At 48.1% G+C, this 18,337-nt stretch overlaps 1 protein-coding gene across 1 annotated transcript; it reads left to right on the forward strand.

Moving 5' to 3' along the window:
- Window positions 1–9,253: 9,253 nt before the first annotated feature.
- Window positions 9,254–16,061, forward strand: LOC121048336 (T-box transcription factor TBX15-like). The gene is made up of 6 exons (XM_040504548.1): window positions 9,254–9,323; window positions 10,240–10,357; window positions 12,461–12,615; window positions 13,215–13,327; window positions 14,183–14,373; window positions 14,635–16,061. Exons 1-6 carry the CDS (start codon window positions 9,284–9,286, stop codon window positions 15,590–15,592), a joined length of 1,575 nt encoding a protein of 524 aa, XP_040360482.1. The 5' UTR covers window positions 9,254–9,283; the 3' UTR covers window positions 15,593–16,061.
- Window positions 16,062–18,337: the final 2,276 nt, after the last annotated feature.

Here is an 18,337-nt window from a genome sequence, read left to right on the forward strand (position 1 = left end):
CGCGTCTTGTGGCGATCTGTCAGGCTTTGACAGTATAGAGGAGGCCATAAACACCGCAATGTTCCACGGGAATATTTAAGATGACAGTCGTAGGATATCAATAGTAAAAATATCAATGTTCCCAAGGTGTGTAATTGCCTGTGCAGTATATAACGCAACTCATTAAGCATTGTAATATTTCATGGAAAACATTTTATTCCGCGGAATGTCCCAGAACGTCTGCCTTGCCCTCCGGAGAGATTACCTTTCGGTAACAGGTGGATAGGAAGCAAGGTACAACGCACTACATGGTATAAGTACGAGGGCGACGCGGTGATTTGTCTTTCTTCACTGATCCGCGTTAGCGCTAAACACCGCAGTTCACCGCCCAAATTGACTCCGTAGACCCGCACATTCTGCTGCGCTAATTGCTCTGATGATGATGATGAGGAGGATAATAGTCTTTCGGTATCGGGAAAAGGGAAGGAAGCGGTGGCCTGCTCTGACTGTGTGCGTGCTCCAGACGCACGTTTGTTGGGCCGCGAAAGAAGTGTCCTTGCGAGAGACATCGATTATGTAATATTATTCCTGTCGCGTGCAATCAGAGCGGCACATTTGCATGCACTTAGGACCAATGTACACCACGTGGTCTTTAACTGGCTTGTGATTGGACCTGGCGGCCAACAGCTTCGTCTGTAGTTCATCGTAGAGTTGAGACGAAATATTTTTGGTTGGATGCTTTCGCGGTCAGGTAATACGCGACCTGCGGTCAGCAGCCTCAACATGGCTGGTTGGGATGACTTTGCTCAACATTGCTGGTCGGGAAGTTTATTGATAAACTACATATAGGCCGATATGCATCGGATACTTAAGTTAACTGAACCGCAAAACTAACACGGCCGACACGGGGGCATCGCTAGGGTGTCTTCGGAATGTGCGTCTGTCTGGTGTGAGTGGAACTCCGCGAACATGACACCAAATAGGTCACCGAAGCCGACGAGAAAACATCTCAAATCGTTGCGATCCTGGTAATTGGTCGTAGAAGCGCCGTCAGAGTCGCTGGCGTCGCGGCGTTCGAACTCGGGGTTGCCAGGCTTCCCATCGATTGGACAGCCGCGGAGCGGTCCACTGAAAAACATGCACCTCCCGTATCCACTTACGATGCCGCGCCACCGCTAGGGTCGCGACCATCTGACGGCTTCCAAATTTGTGACGTCAACGGGTTGAGCTCGACCAATATAAAGACTATTGGTCCGTAGCGTACCGAGCGTCGCGTACTTGCAATGCAGGTGGCAGGGTTATCGAAGATGGGACGGCTTAGCAGGCTCGCAGACGCGCAGACACGTCACTGCACATGGGGCGGTGTTCAAGACCATAGCTTCTGTAATTCCCATCGGATGTATGAGCATCTAAAAGCATGGAGGCCGCAATGAGAGTAGGCGACACACCGGCTTAAGCCAGCCAAGCGAGAAAATCCCGGATGAAGACGAAAGTAAAGGTCGCGGTCACTGCGAACGACCCCAAGGTTGCCCAAGTCTCTCTAACCGCTCATTCACACTGGAAGCGGATCCGCGTTCGCAATGCGGTTGCGAACGCGATTGTGTAAAGATCCAGTACAATTGCACGCGCACTGGATGTCATCGAGTGCGCTTGCAATTGTACTGGATCTTTATACAACCGCGTTCGCTACCGCTTTGCGAACGCGGATCCGCTTCTGGCGCGTTCACACTGGAAGCGGATCCGCGTTCGCGAAGCGGATCCGCGCGTTCTCAACCGCAAAGCGGCTAGGATCGAGCGGTTGGAGCGCGTTTTTGCCAACCGCTTCGGGACCGATTTCTCCCAACCGCTTTCACGAACCGCAAAGCGGCAACCAATCACAACGCGACGCTGACGTGACGTCAGTGACTTTCGAAACAAGATGGCACCCGTCGCTGGTGAGGCGTCCAAGGCGCTGTAGTCCTAGCGCTGTAGTCTTAGCTTTCGACAAATCATCGGAGAAGCTTGATGTTCACGTCCGTCACTTGAATCCGCCGCGCAAAGAATTGACTCGTAATTTTAACGGGATTCGTACCGGTAATATGGTTCGGATAAGAGTTTGTTTATTATTGCGGGTGCCACAGCCGAAAATCGCTGCCTTGTTAACCGTAGAACGTCGGAACCCGCCCCTGATCGACCGAAATGTCAGCTTTTTTACCCACTAGGATAGTCGCGTGAACTATTGAAAGCTTTCGACACCGTGCATGACAACCAGGAAGGCCGATAGGGACGTCGTGAGCTCGATTGCGTAGCCAACGCACTACCGCGGAGGGAGCAGGATACCTGCGCTAGCTCGACCTGTAACGTTTACTACTAATAAAATAAATAAAGGGAACCTACTCAAGGCATAAAGTGTACGTACCAGACAATTCAGAGGTAATCCATACGGCGTTTATTTGAGCTTAATGTCAAACAAAGAGTAGACTCGATCGACGAGCGAGTGACGAGAGGAGAGTCCGCCACCAACGAAGTCACGACCGGCTAGCACCGAACACATTCTCCCGCACCACGGTCCACCCCACCGCTCACAACTTCGAAAACGATAAAAGCGAACAACGCGGGGGGAAAACTGGCCCTCTATCCCGAAAACAAGGTCAGCTATTCATGCGGGAGGGGTCCACTTCGAAGAAAAGGTCGGGGGCATCCTGTTCTGAGTCAGCAAGGCGCGCCTAGCTGGGCTTAGCGTGTGGGCGAAGTCGAGGGAATCACAGGTGAGTTTGGCGGGTCCATGCTTCTTTTTTCGCTGCCTGAACTTGTGATGCGCGCGAACATCCCGGAGAAAAATATTCCGAGTGCCAAAATAGCAAAACTTTGGCTTTGGATCTTGAATTAAAGTGGATTTTGGATTGTAAAACAGGGTTGCCAAACGCAAGTCTCAAAAGATCACGCGTGATCGCCGAGAAACCGCCAACCGCCTCTCGGTGGGTCTGAACGGGGTCGCTCGCCAACCGCATCCGCGACCGCTTCGCGAACGCGGATCCGCTTCCAGTGTGAATGCGCCATTCCAGTGTGAATGAGTGGTAATAGCGTCCGAGGTTGCCCGTGTCCGTCCAAAAACGTCTATTAATTTTGATTATCATTGGAAGTGTGTCCCCCCCGACCGGAAGTCTCCTCCGGCTTCAGTTCTGGTGGCGCCACGTCGCCTCTAGAAGCTTCCTACCTCCGTGTCTAAAAGGGAGGCACCAGATGTCGCTGGGGGGAGACCGGGGGCCAATATAGTGCACTTCACCGGAGTGCACTTCGCCTTTAGTGTAATTTGTGTATTGTGCCACGTGGCTTCTTTTTGAAGAGCACAGTCGGCTTGAAGTGAGTTTGCTGCTTTGTTTATCCTGGCATGTGATGATCGATCGGAATCATACCGTTGGCATAAATATGGTCAATTAACCTAATGTTGTCCTATACCGCGTCTTCATTAAAAATACTAAATATTACTGAGACATTTGTGTTTTTACTTAAACATTTTAGCTGTCCAACAATACTCTATCCATCGTTAGTGTCATCATTTCCGAGTGACTCTAATTTATTCCGTGTGGCACCGAAACACTTGAAATGACATTCGGGGATCTGAAGTTCACTAAATTAGCCCGGCTGACTGGGGTATTACTGCTCGTAAAGTCAATATTCGCACAATCGACCTTACTCTGGCGGCTAACAATAAGACTATGGCTGAAAAGCCGCCTACCGTCTTCAGCTCCTCGGCCTTGACGTCGACGGTTTCGAAACCTTCCACCAGTTGCGCTACGGTCTGACACAAGACGGAAGTGTGACATCAGAAAGGCAAAAATTGAACATGAAACAAAAATAAACGCAGGCCGCTATTCTTTGGTTCACCACTATTCAGAGCGCACTGTAAGGTTCAAAGCCATAGAAATGCATAAACACTTATGTCAGAAGCGCAAAGCTAGGGCGCATTGACTGCACTGGATTGCTTCAGGCGAACCCACGGACTGAAAAATAATTAATTCCGTGACGCCGCGAACGTGACGTAGCCCGATTTGCCCATCGACTTCTAGTGTCAGAGGTCATCCCAGTCAGTGTAAAATATGACAGACTGCAGGCTCGTGAAATACACGCCGTCACTATTGCACGGTGCCATCTGCTATTCCAGTAAGCCCTCCCATTGGTCAGAACCTTGATGCCGAACAGGAAGTCTAGCTGGATCTAACGAATTCCAAACACATTGTGCCATCAGACGACGGGCGAAAAACAAGATTTAGAAAGCATCGCTCCGGATCGAACATATGGGTAAGTTTTATGAATCCGATAGTCTTTTTATATTGCCTGTATGGATCGCGTTAAGTTAGCTCTTTGGGGGTGGTACGGTGCTGCTTTCATAAAGTCAACATCAGCCTTCATGTGACAATATCGCGTCCCAATAGCTGTAACGTTACGGGCTTCATTTTAACCCGATCGTCGATATCATTGTTGATGGAGACACCTTAGACATACGCCAGTGCGCAAGGAATAAGTTGACGCAACTGTAAACGTTGGCGTGTGTGCGCCTACTTCTTTTCTCATTTACTCGTGTTCTGTCAAAATGGGCTTCATCAACAAAGCTGCGACTGTCGATAAACCAGGCGTGCATTAGAAGTTTTGTTGGCCATAAACCAATAGCGCGTCGAGACCATCGCGGTACTCGAATCTACGTCGCAGTTATTTCCGTACGTTGCGCTAATTTAGATATTGATTATTCTGACTGGAATAACGCCGACGTCCTTTTCTATGTGTGTTTCTTGCGCAATGTGTTTGGACAGGCGAGGAATAATGGCGCTCGGAAGTCGAGGTTGTAAATCAACCAAATATATGGCAAGTCACTGCGATGGGGTTTTGTTCTATATGAAAGCACACGTCATCCTTCACAACCTCCGTTACAAGTTTCCGCAAAAAAGAAATGTCTCCTAAAAAAGAAAGTCACTGTTTTTTTGTTTGTTTCTTAAGCGTTTTAGGAAGCATTGTTAGGTTTCATTTTGTATTAATGAAAATAGTACGAAGTCTTTCAGTTTTTATGTAATGACAAGAGACGTTAGGGTATTAAAGGGATTATCCGGTCGCAACCGGAAGTACTTAAGTTCTTACGCTCGTTACGTCGAGGGAGCCTTCATGTAGACAAACGTCATTTTTATTTTGATATATGATCTCCCGTTATTAATAAAACCTTTCATGAGCCTATATACAAAACTGCACCCCGAATTTCGTCAGTGTCAATGGCTGATATCCGTAGCTGCTGCGTGACGTCACAAAACGCAAAGGTTTGTCGGATGGTCGGGATAACAAGCGTTGGTCGACGGATGTCTTGTATTTTGTTTTGAATTATGCAGTCTCCTAGGCTGTACTGTACTGAAAGACGGTTCTTGTAATGCAGTTCCCAAGCATGTGCAAAAAAAGTCGCGCCTTTTAGCACGAAATTACTCGCAGACAGCCATAAGCTTCGAACAAACGTATGCTGTTTCGCGCAAACACAACTGCGACCGATCGAACTGGGGCGCTTGCAAAGCAAAGGATGCAGATTTCTCCTCTGAAGCGGCACCTATAGGTACACGAAGCGGCATCTGGGTACACGTGTCGGCGGATCCACTGGATCGGTGATGAGGCTGCCGGTCGTTCCCTCGGGGGCGATGCCCGCGGGTCGAAGACAAACGCCGAATCGTTCAAATGCATGTCGTCACTTGACTTGGACGAGCTTGCCTGGTGGATCGTAGTCACGCTCCATTTTCACACGCGGGTCAAACTGAATCGGGCTGCACGCGTGCTAAATACAACTTCTGGTAACGTTTCCAGATGGCCTAGCTGTTGGTTTCGGTTTCGCTGCATAATCAAATTGATTGATCCGATTTGGGCGAGGAGTGGATGGACGTAGGTTAATATCGCTGGCACAGCATCACACCTCAGCTTACCAGCCTTCTGTTTGTTTAGATTTCAGCTCGTAGCTCTCTTCTGTGAGATGATTGCTGCATAAGCGGGATCTCGATCTTGACGGGAACCCAGTCCCTACGAACGGCGACGATCCACTTCGCTCGTCACTGCACGCCTCGCGGAAAAGTGTGGAACGTCATGTCTTGGGGCTTGCATGTGCTGCCCGGTGGTTGTGGCACCCAACCGCGCAACAGAACTCTCACCCAACCACGAAACAAGTCGAGCACAACAACCAAAACAAGGCACGCTGAGAAGTTCACAGCTTAGCAAACTGAGCAAACGACGAGACAAAAATGCTCGCTTTGCGTTTTGTGACGCAAGAGCTGCAATGTTGCCAGCGAAAGCAGCGATTACGCAAGAATGCGATTGGAGCAGTATAAATTCAAGTACTCACGCAGAGTGGCATATCAAATTCAGATATTGCACGTACTATGCGTCTCGAGGCAATAACTATGATATTCAATTGTTTTCTCGATTACAAAATTTGACCGGACAATTCCTTCAAGTAATATATGGGTCTAGAAAGAAGTATTGTACAAGCTGGCAAAAGGAAACCTCGCCAATTGGTTTGGCAAAAAACAACAAACCTATTGACATGAATAGTCAAGTGGTTACGCAGACATTTTACGATGAATTGTATATTTTTCTTATAAAATGCGAGAAATATGTGATCCTCACCCAAGTAAGCTGAATAAACCAATCGACTACTAAAAGTTATCGGTGATTCTTTTCCAACAATAGGTATAAGGTGGTGGAATTTTGAAGGAAGTTATGGTGCCGAGTTTTAACTTTTGTCAATGCAGTTCTGTGTATAAATCAGTGTGTCGAACCGAAAAAAATACGGGTTCGGTTACGGTTCAGTTTCAGGTAAATTTATTTTGTTCCGGTTCAGTTCCGGTTCGATTAATTCGATCCGCGAACCGGTTCGCGAACCGGTTCGGAAATTATAAATGACAAATTGCAACATCAAAATAAATTACAAATGAAACATCTGAAATCAGCACATACGAAACGGGATACATCGTAGTGTAAGGCTCAGGGATTTCTACCAGGAATGGTTTCTTTATTGGCACTCAAAGGTTACCTCACCGACGTTTACGCATTCGGACTTCATCTAATTGGGTCCGACGCAGTAGCTGTAAAATCCGCGACCTCCTTACAAACCCACTTACAAGTAGAACTCGCTAACTATCCCGCCACCTCGGCGTGTAAGCAATTGAAGGAACAGTGGGGAGAAAATACAGCTTTCTTTATTTGAACTAGCCTTCGGTACCTCAAATTAGACCCTTAAAGAAGTTTTCATTAAACAAGATACGGAATATGAAAAACACTTCACCGAACGCAACGCCAGAAGGACGTAAGAGGATAAATATTAAAATAGAAGAGTTCGCTGTATCACAAATATGTTAGCTTCTAAGTGCCTATACGAAACCGGATGCATTATTATCAAACTCCACAGCCTTTTCTTTTCTCATTCCGATGGAAGCAAGCTTCAAGAACTCGCGCGTTCTAGAAACGTGTTATGAATTGAGCACACAGCAGCATTTAGGATTTACAAGATTGTAGAAAAATGAAATCCCGTGACGCGATTTTTTTTTTTTTTTGCACAGCCTTCCAATTCTCTTTCTTCCGTGTAAGCCGCGACCAGCGCAATACTGGTTCCTATGTCAAGATTCATGGATGCAGCGTTTGTCAAGATTCATGGATGCAGCGTTTGTCAAGATTCATGGATGCAGCGTTTGTCAAGTTTCATGAATGCAGCGTTTATATTCCTAAGACTGAGTGGAGAAGAAAAATATGTAAGCGAGGTGTGTGTCAGTTGACGGCACTTAAAAAACAAATAGCATTGATAGCACATTCATTGTCAACAGCGCGTGGCCGAACCGTTTTAGCGGTAACCGTTATTTTTTTTCCGGTTCAGTTCCGGTTCGGGTTCATCGCGATAACGATATAACGGTTCGGGTTCGGGTTCAGTTCCGAAAAAATACCGCTTCGGTTTCGGTTTTCGGTTCGGTTCGGTTCCGGTTCGACACCCTGGTATAAATGCTGACATCCAAGCAAGGTTAGAAGTAAAACAACTCGCTGTGTGTAGACTGGCGTTGAAAGCGCATGGTAAAAAACTAAATCATAAGGTACATGGTGATTTAGGGTGGTCACCATTTGAGGGCAGGAACGCTAGTAGTAAGATATAACTTGAGTAGAAACTAGTGAACGTCGAGGAGGAACAATGATGGGCATGGAGAGTTTTTGGCTATTTGTGCAAATACACAAAAAGAATAAAACACATGAAGGGCGAACACAGTGTCTGTGTTCGTCCTTCGTGTGTTTTATTCTTTCTGTGTATTCTGTAGTTTTCAACGCGCTCTGCTACGTGTACTTGCACATGAAGACCGTTGATACGAAGTGGCTCAGATTAGGAAATGACAGTTAAGAAGAGCGTTAAAGCAACGGAAAGGCAAATATGGGAAGCTGGGAAGAAAACAAAAAAACGACTTTGGAGCCTTATAGAAAATATAGGATGGATATTGCTAAGGAAATCGTCTATGACGATTCCAGGAGAAGCGATCGTTGATTGAGGCCACGACAGGGGCGTTACTAACTACGGTGTACAGAGCGAAATATCAGGCCATAGATACGGTGTGAGTGGCATGTGGGGAACAAGAGAAGATGGCTGTGAACTTAATACCTTACAGTAAACGGCTTCATTCGGGAGTTGTTCAAGGCGATACTGATTTAGTGTGAAGGCTTTGCGCTTTAAATGTAGCAACAAAAAAATAGACGCTGGGAAAGCTGAGATCACCAAGCAAAGGTTATCGAACTGGAGGCATGAGTCGAGGGAAGAATTGAGTTTCGTGGAGAATGGTAGATGAAGGCTTGTGCTTAATAGCGATACAAGATTATCTTGCCTTTCTTCATTGATTACGAATTTAATCGGAGATAAGTTAATTTAAATTAGAAGCTTTAGTAAGGCGGCGCGAGCCGCCTCCCGATTTAAAGGGCTCAGCCTTGTTCATTCATCCATCCAAGTTGAACAAGCAACGAAAGTTAGCACACGGGCGAGAGCCCAGTGGCACACTCTCTGACTCAGCATGATCATGCTTAAAAATAGCGCGCTTTTTCTGCGCACGTGCTGGTATACCGGGGGCGTTTCTAGTTATCATCACTTCTGTCTGTTGAGACAACAAGGAAATTATCCCGTGACGGGCGTAGGGTCCACGCACTCAGAAGGCGACGACAAACGCGTGGGTGGGCGGTAGTAAAGAGTAAAGGCAAATCACATCAAAGTGCTCGAAAGCGTGGGAAAAAAACAGGCTGAGTCAGATAGTCGTGGCGACCTCACTCTCGTCCGCACGCCATGTCTCGTCGACAGGTCGAGGCGGCTTCTAGCGATACAAGTAAGTCATCGCTCGGTTTCTTTAGCTTACATTGTCCACTGCTGTAGTCGCCTACCTGTACTGCAGCACGAGTATGCTATGCAACACGCTCACGGAATGTCCTTAAGGTGAGGTACTTGAAATGCACCGTTACTCAAAATGTATTTCCGAGACGGTTGTAACGCAGTTAGTACCCAAAGTGTAACGCTTGGGTGGGTAATCGACGTGCAGTCCATAATGAAGTCGTGTTTTCTATTGTAGTCAGTGACGAGATAATAACGGCAGGGGGACTCATTCGAATCCCCGGTCTTCGGCACGCGCTCGTTGCCTTCCGTCATGCTTTGGCAGGGTGTGCACGCACGAGGCTCACGAGACGCTTAAGCGTTGTCGAAGATAGAAACCTCGCGCTGTATTTTTAATCATGTCAGTAGTTATAAAATCTCTTATAAACTTATGTCATTGCCTCGTATATACTGACAGAGCCTGGCATATCGCCACGAGAAGCGGCCGCCGAAATAAAAAAAGATGGAGCGGCGCACAACGGATAAGAGGAAAGTCACGTGACTGGCGCCCCGCTGCGGCGAGACACCGAAACACACTTGTTCGTTCGAGAGAAGTGTGGACCTCGCCGCTGCAAAAGCTCTGCTCTGACGTCCAGGTTCCCCGAGAAATGGCTCTTTGATGCTCTGTGATACCAGATCCTCGCGCTCCGAATCTGCCAGGCTTTGTGATTATATATAAAGGAGGCTATGCTTTTGTTGATCGTTCTGACGAACCTGGAAAACACGAGGGTGCGTCGTGTGTGCAGTGTAGAAGCGAAACCAGCCAAACCAGTAATCAAGCATAGAAAATTATAACGCACGCATAATGCCCGCGCGATACGTCAAGTGGTCCTCGGGATTACCAGAATGATGAATACAAGTTTATTTTTTGGAAGCCGACGCAGCCAACGATACTGACGGGCGCCTTGTCTTGGCCGCTGAACTGGTCCACAAGGACATCTGGGCTCAACTGGCCGCTGAGACCCACGAGATGGAAGTGACCAACAGTATTAGGTAGGGTTGCACCGCTTTCTCCTGCCAGGATTCGATTTCAAGTAGAATACATTAAACTCCATCTAATGTTGGAAAGAAACATTATAAAGGGTGTCCCGACCGCACCTTCCGCTGTAAAACAAGCCGGAAGAATTGCCGCCTGCACATAGCTCAAACGTTCACCGACTGTGCACTGAGCAGGGCAGGTGTACCTTGTGTAATCGCAAAGCGAAGATCCTTTCTTAAAAAAAAAAAATAAGGCAAAGAATAAAGCCAGGGCTGAGCGCGTTCTCAGACGACCGAGTTATCGATGGTATCTACGTGTGGCGCCATCTCCCGATAGGCGCAGCGAGAAGACAACAGAGTACGTCGTCGTCTCGCTGGGGCTATCGGGAGGTGGCGCCACAAGCAAATAGCGTCGCTTGCTTGGCCGTGTGCGAACGCAACCAACCTTGACTAGGGCGAGTTTTTCGCTCTAATTTCTTTTTACGGGATGAGAACTGCGCCTTGAGGACGTCTGGCGGTAGAACTGACCTGCTCTGTGTACATTTGGTGAAAGATCGAGCTTTTAATATTGCCGGGCGTTGATTTTTCCCGCTCGTTTTCTGCGGAAGGTCCACTTGGGACACCATCTATGTCATGTCCCAAACAGACACGCACTAACAGCAGTTCACTTCAGCTGTGTGGGCAACAAAAGTAAAGTACTTGTTTGTAGCCGAACGCTGCATCAGCGTTGGCCCTGGACTCGTGTCCAGTTAGTGAGACAGCGGTAGAACTATGGACGTTGGCGAACGCTGACTTGGCACCCGTGTCCAATCTGTGTCCCGCGCTTGATCGAGATAGAAGACGTAAAGAATCCGGTGGGCAGACCATCCTAACCCCACCTGTAAGTGAGCAACGCTGATAAAATTGGCGAGCACATTTTTCCCCTGCCTGTATTCGCTTTAGGTATTCGATATGAAAAGCCACCGAGGCTCACGGCTGTTACAAAATTGCTCTGTACTTCGTTAGACACAGCCGACGCTTCGAGCTGCTAATGGAACCAATCATGCAGCGTCAAAAGGGCAAGTCAGTTGGACTTTCTTGTTTATGATTGGTTCGGCGATGAGGGTACACGTACGAAAACATTACAAACACCATGCATGATGCAGCGCTTTTGACGCTGTCTGATGGGTCGCATCAGCTCGTAGCTTCGGCTGCGTCTGGACTTAAAGGCCAGAATTGTCTTCTGCCGGGTCGAAACCCGGTTCCCAGTTTCTTTCTCTCCATTCCCTCTCGCACTCTTCTCTCTTTTTCTGCCCACGGGAACGGGTCTCCGAGCAACTCCCCGCAGAGAGGAGGAGTGTCTCTCTCCTTCTCAAATGGAAAGGAGGAATTGAGTTTTCCCCTTTCTGCTCGTTGGTCGGCCTTTAAGGTGTGTTTGACGTAACGTGGCGGTATGAGGTAACATGACTGACTTTGCATGACGTCATGGTGTCATGTGACCCCGTGACGTCAAGCGACTTCATGGTGAAACCTAACGTCGTGATGTTAAATAACGTCATATCAGGTTACATCACGTCACGGGACACTGTGACGTCAGAAACACGTGACGTAATTGTGTCACGTGACATCAGTCCCTCGCGACGGATCTTCATGACGGTTTTCTCGTAGGATTGGGTCAACGCCGAACCATCTTAGCGGAACGTATAGTCCCCAGGATTAATACGTCCCTTAGGCAAACTTAGGCTGCTATTTAGAACTTTAGAGAAAGTTCCTCTCTAATATCTTCATTCAAACTGTAAGCACCTTTGGATTTCACCCGCTCTACCTGTCAGATGAACAGGCGGCGCTCACCCGCTGGACTTGTATGTAAGATGGCAAGACGTTAGCATCCATGAATCGGTTCGCTTGGGACAAGCTGCCGCACGAATCCTGAAGCAGTGCAGATTTGCTAATAACGTTAAATATTACTTTTAACACGGCAGGTAACCCGGTACTTTCGAAAGGTAAATTAAGAAATTTGTATCTATGAAAGGAGTGAACTTCACGAGGTATACTCAGTCGAGTGGGTTGTTCTCAGGCTTGACAGTATGGGTATACTGACAGGCAATTGAATGATGTCCCGCGCTTTTCTCAACGTAGGAGGATGACTCCGGCCCTGATCATCCGGGTCCGAGGCCTCCAACCCGAGGGAATTTACAGACTGGTTCTCCTCTTTGTGCCGACGGAAATGATGCTTCGAGGACTTGACGGCGTCTTAATTGCCGACAGGGAGCCCCCTATGCGGAATTTAAATAGTAAGAAACAGGTCTTCATGGCGCTTGGTTCGCTCTTTCTTCTGATAATTTGGTCGTTCTTCTTGAACATTTACCACCCAAGTCTTTATACCATACAAAGTATCAATGATAGCTTTTAAAGCTGGATAATCAAAGCTAAACGCAGGTCTTTTGTTTCTTAATTTTAAAAGCAGACTTTTTGAAAGTTGCTCGGTTGGTTGTTTCCTCAAGACTGTCCCAATTGATCGGATTCACTGACCACCGACAAAGCCAATCAAGCGAGCTGTTTTTCGGCATTAAACCAAATCCTCGCGTGAAGTGTTTACTACAACGATTGTAGATGGCTCCACCGAAAACTCTGCTACAGAATGTTAAAGATAAGCTTCTGCTGGTAGTCAGATGAGCGCATCGTTATGGTCTAAGAACAAGCGAAAGAATTACACATAAAAAGACGGAGCATGCAGGCCGGTGGGGTTAAACATTGCTGTTTAACTTTTGGACGAATTACAAATGTGTCATCATGTCTATTTTAATTCTAAATATTTTGTATTGTCTTAGAAAAACTAGAAAGTAGCAGAAATATAAAAATGACAAAAGTCGCTTCTCTTTTTTTTTTTCAGTTTCCAGCTACGTTCATCCCTCTGGAGCATTGAGTGGCCTATGCTGGATGTCAGAATTCATCGGATTCACTGACGTATGGTTGACCACCAACCGATCTGCTAATCGGCCTAAGGTTATCTTTAATAAATCCTTTTGTGTTCCACAGTTATCACATCCTGACGCGTTTGCTGTCAACCGCATCCTACTAATATATAGTTTCGTTGTCTCGTCAAGAACAACCCAGCCGCTTAGCGGCCTAAGATTATGTTATAAAATTTCGATATAATCAGTGTACTGCACTGAAGGACGCATTACCTCCTGTTTCCCACCTTTATTGGCATCATCATCTACCAAGATAATCCGTCGTGCAAGTTGCCGACCGCATCATCTCAGCATCTTTGTGTAAAGTACAAGACACGACCCTCCGGACAATTGAGAGACGATCGCTGATTGAGAAGATGTTCTAAGTATTCATATTCAATGGCGTCCCATTTTCCACCAAACTTATGGCTTAACGTCCTGCTTGGTCTCGTCCGTGGTGGCCGTTCATGTCAAAAAGTGAAGAGGTTCAAACATGGTCCGTCGTTCACGTTATCTTTAACAGTTTTGGAGAATGGCAGAGTAGAGTCATTATCATCACAGACTTTTCGTTGCGGCAGACGCCCGCAGCGACAAACCAGGCATCACATCCGTAACATGGCACATGAATCAGATCAGGGCAACGGTCACAACGATCATCATCACTTTCGTGTTCGGCAGGACTCCTTAGTTTATAGATGCATTCATCTGTCCTCCGTTTTTTTTTTTTTTTTTTTTTTTTTTTGTATTTGTGTTTTTGCGCGACTGTACTCTTCATTTGTATATTTATGTTTATTGGCCTGTCCAGCCGTTCACGTGGCCGATGCGAGGAAGCTGCTGACTGACGTAAAAGTAGCTGAGCGCCAGCGTTTTTTTCTTTTCCCATACCTTGGGAACGTGATACACGCAGGTATGCATGGACCTGTTCAGACGGTACCAACTAGTTGTCCAGTTCTTTGGACCTGGTAATCCAGAGTCAGTGGTTCTCAGACAACTCCAGTTCGTGACCGTCGCTCGCAGTGCCTCCCGGTCCCAAATGAAGCTCAAGACAGAGAAAAGGGGCATCCCAGCTATGAACGCGAAACGAAAGCGCACAGCAGGGTAAGTAGACCGAACATCCTACTTTGCTTGAGTTGACGCGTTCTTGTTATACCACTCGCAGACACTTAAGTCAACCTTTTTTTACGCCCTATTCTTGAACGTCTTCAGCTGATCACAGAAAGACATATTCGTAAACGAGGTACGCTGCTAAAATTGTTATTCAGGTCGTCAAGACGCTAATTTTGGACGAGCCTAAATGACTGTTGTGCTGGTGAATCTAGAGCCTTAAGTAGGTTTATATTCGTTTGCCTTCATCTCAAGCAGCGCAACGTATCAGAGGTGTGCCGAGGAGAGACAACCCCTACGTGCATTGGAGCCAAAACAGTTGGATCAGGACCTGCCAGAGACCAGCTCCAAGCCTTCTGAAAGCAAGCGGCCTAAAGTACGCGACTGCGACTCCTCTGGTCTCCCGATGAGCCCACGACCGGCAGTCCTACCTCAACAGGGAGCAAAGTCCCCAGGTCGGTACCCGTTACCCACAGTCGCCCAACAAGACTTCTGGGCACTTGTCTTGCCAACCACCTGCTCTGGTGGCGCAACCAGTCCTTCTGGTGCAACAAGTTATTGTGGTGCAAACAGTTCTTTTAGAGCGAACAGTCGTTTCGACGCAACCAGATCCTGTAACGCAACCAGTTCTTGTGACACCACACGTTCACGCACTGTTCCCGTCCAGACGTCACCAAGCCTTCAAGACGGTTCGCCGGTTCAGCGCAGTGAGCCAGCCCATCAGGCTTCGTTAAGTTTTCGCGACTGCTCCCTGCCATCCACTTCCGAACAGTCAGCCGAGGTTTCAGTAAGGCAACACGACTTTCCGTCAGTCCCGTGTGACATTCTGGAGAATGGTCTCGTTCCGATGGACATTGAGCAGCGTGAAGGAGACCGTCTCGAAAAAGTCTGTGCTGATTTAAACGTGTTTCGAAGTTTCGAAGTCGAAGTTTCAAAGAGAACCGAGCAATCCAGATGCCCACATGCCGAAGCATTCTGGACCCGGATCTGCGCAGTCTCCTTGAACATGTCTACTGACTCGGTTTCAGACATCGTTGCTACTGAGAACACAGACAGTGAAGAGTTTCAATCTTGCATCGCTGCGTTAGCAAGTGACATCGACTGCGATGCCTCGACGTCGGTCACCACAGTTGGAGAGAGGCTGATGGAGGTTCTGGTGTCTCAGTTCTTCTCGCTGAGGCTAGGGCACCTGCCCACGTCGCCCCAATCATAAAAAGCGACCGTCCAAACGCTTCGTTCCACTACTCTATATTCTGGAGGCTTTCGGTTTCTTTGTTGTACCCTGGCGAAGTTAGTCACACAACGCCTTCCAAAAATGAGGCAAAAATGAAGTGTCAAATGCTTCCACTTCACAAAATTAGCCGATTACGATGCCGAATTAGTGGTCATGGCATGCTGTGGCACTCAGGACTCCGAGTTCGCAGTCGTGTTCTAGCAGTAAACACGGTATATAGCTCGTATTGTATTGTATTGTATTTTATTTGACTTTTCTTGCACAGCATTCTTCATGCATGCTTGGAACTTGTAACCAATGTAAATCAGGTTTTAATCTCAGTGAAATATCTACTTCTCCCTTATCGAAGTGGCATTTGTGGCTATTCATAGTTCTCGCAATTTTAATGTCTTGTCTGTTATTTCATCTTCATGACGCCTATCATTAATAAATAATGTCTCACACTCACTGCTTGTAGGTTTCTGAGTCTGTGGCGAAATTTGCCTTCTTGGGTTGCGATTTTTTTCTTTTTTGTTGGTTACTGAGATTGTTTGCTGAGATATATTTTTAACTTTTTCGTTAGTCAGTCATTATATATATCACGCATCCTGTAATATGTGCCTTTTACGCAAATTACATATTGCGCCTTCCGAATTAAAAGATTAATAACTAAATCAATCAATGAACCAAGTTTTCTTTCTTCTCCATCGAAGAGGGGAAGGCAGGGAAAAAAGTGAAAGCCGTTTACAACTCCCTGTAACACCGAATTAGAGCGCAGCTCTTGAGGAGGAGGAGGGAAGGGTACTGGGGGGGTGAAGTGACCTGGGGGGGGTCACGTGACCTTGGCGGGTCACGTGACGATGCCGATGATGTCATCAGTGACGATGACGATGCGGACTCCGATGACGTCATCAGCGATGATGACGATGATGATGCGGATGTCGGTGACGTCATCAGTGACGTCACTGATGTCATCTGTGATGATGACGATGACGATGCGGATGCCCCCCGAAGTCACGTGACACCCCCAGGTCACGTGACCACCACAGGGTCACGTGACCCCCGCCGAGGTCACGTGACCTCCCCGATGACGTCATCGTCACTGATGACGTCACCGGCATTCGCATCGTCATCATCACTGATGACGTCATCAGTGACGTCACTGATGACCTCACCGGCATCCGCATCGTCATCGTCACTGATGACGTCATCAGTGACCGGCATCCGCATCGTCATCGTCATCATCATTGATGACGTCATCAGTGATGATGACGATGACGATGCGGATGCCGTTTGACGTCATCAGTGACGATGTCATCGGGGAGGTCACGTGACCTCGGCGGGGGTCACGTGACCTGGGGGTGTCACGTGACTTCGGGGGGTCACGTGACCTTAGGGGTCACGTGACCTTGGGATGACCTTGGGGGCCACGTGACCTTGGGATGACCTTGGTTACGCCGACGCCGACGCCGACGGCGACGCCGCTCAAGCCGGGAACGGGCCCCTAAGAGCTGCGCTCTAAAAAAGTGAAAGCCGTTTACTACTACTCCCTGTAACACCGAATTAGAGCGCAGCTCTTGAGGAGGAGGAGGGAAGGGTACTGGGGGGGGGGTGAAGTGACCTGGGGGGTCACGTGACGATGCCGATGACGTCCTCAGTGACGATGACGATGCGGACTCCGATGACGTCATCAGCGATGATGACGATGACGATGCGGATGTCGGTGACGTCATCAGTGACGTCACTGATGACGTCATCCGTGACGATGACGATGCGGATGCCGGTGAGGTCATCAGTGACGTCACTGATGACGTCATCAGTGCTGATGACGATGACGATGCGGATGCCGGTGACGTCATCAGTGACGATGACGTCATCGGGGAGGTCACGTGACCTCGGCGGGGGGTCACGTGACCCTGGGGGTGGTCACGTGACCTCGGAGGTGTCACGTGACTTCGGGGGGGGGGGGGTCACGTGACCTCGGGGGGTCACGTCACTTCGGGTGTCACGTGACCCTGGGGGAGGGGTCACGTGGCCTCTGGGGGTCATGTGACCTTGGGATGACCTTGCGGGGCCGCGTGACCTTGGGGTGACCTTGGTTACGCCGACGCCGCTCAAGCCGGGAACGGGCCCCTAAGAGCTGCGCTCTAAAAAGCAGCATGTCGCTACTTGGCGAAGCCCCCACCTCCCCTTTACATCCGCAGAAGAAGCTCAACATATGAGTGAATGAACAATTTACCATATATAAGGACAGGCAGTCGAGTGTTTATACAGGACAGTGGTGTCAATTATCTACAGTGCAAAGGGTTGAACAAGGTAAGCATAATTCAGAGTTCCACACGCTTGCTCATAGAGTTTCGTAATGAGCACACAACAATGCACATTGACTTTCAAAAATATATGCGCAACTGTCTATATACCCTCAAAACATGACAACACCTATTCAATGGATCACTCAAATAAGCTACGAATTTCCTTTTTGCTTGTGCTTGCCACGAAAATTCTCTTCGCTTCAAACTTAATACGGAGTTTTCGTAGACCGCGCTGCCCCCTCCGCTAAGCGTTCCGCAACGAAGAAGTTGCTACTGCGCCTGCGCGCCGATAGCCTTGAACTGTGGAGTTCCCGCTATTCTAGCGGGTTGCGGAGGGCCTTGCGGGATGGTGAAAACGATCTACGAAAACTCTGTATTCTGCCTCCGCGCTAACGTAAACCGCTTACCGCTTTTGTACGTTGTCAGTTTGTTC

This window comes from Ixodes scapularis, unplaced genomic scaffold (genome assembly GCF_016920785.2).
Source record: "Ixodes scapularis isolate PalLabHiFi unplaced genomic scaffold, ASM1692078v2 PGA_scaffold34__4_contigs__length_609834, whole genome shotgun sequence".
Classification (NCBI taxonomy): Eukaryota; Metazoa; Arthropoda; class Arachnida; order Ixodida; family Ixodidae; genus Ixodes; species Ixodes scapularis.

Coding starts and splice junctions, on each gene's coding strand:
- LOC121048336 (XM_040504548.1), top strand. CDS start 9,284: ATGTCTCGTCGACAGGTCGAGGCGGCTTCTAGCGATACAA. Junction 9,324..10,239: donor GGCGGCTTCTAGCGATACAA/GTAAGTCATCGC, acceptor ATTTTTTGGAAG/CCGACGCAGCCAACGATACT. Junction 10,358..12,460: donor GAAGTGACCAACAGTATTAG/GTAGGGTTGCAC, acceptor TTCTCAACGTAG/GAGGATGACTCCGGCCCTGA.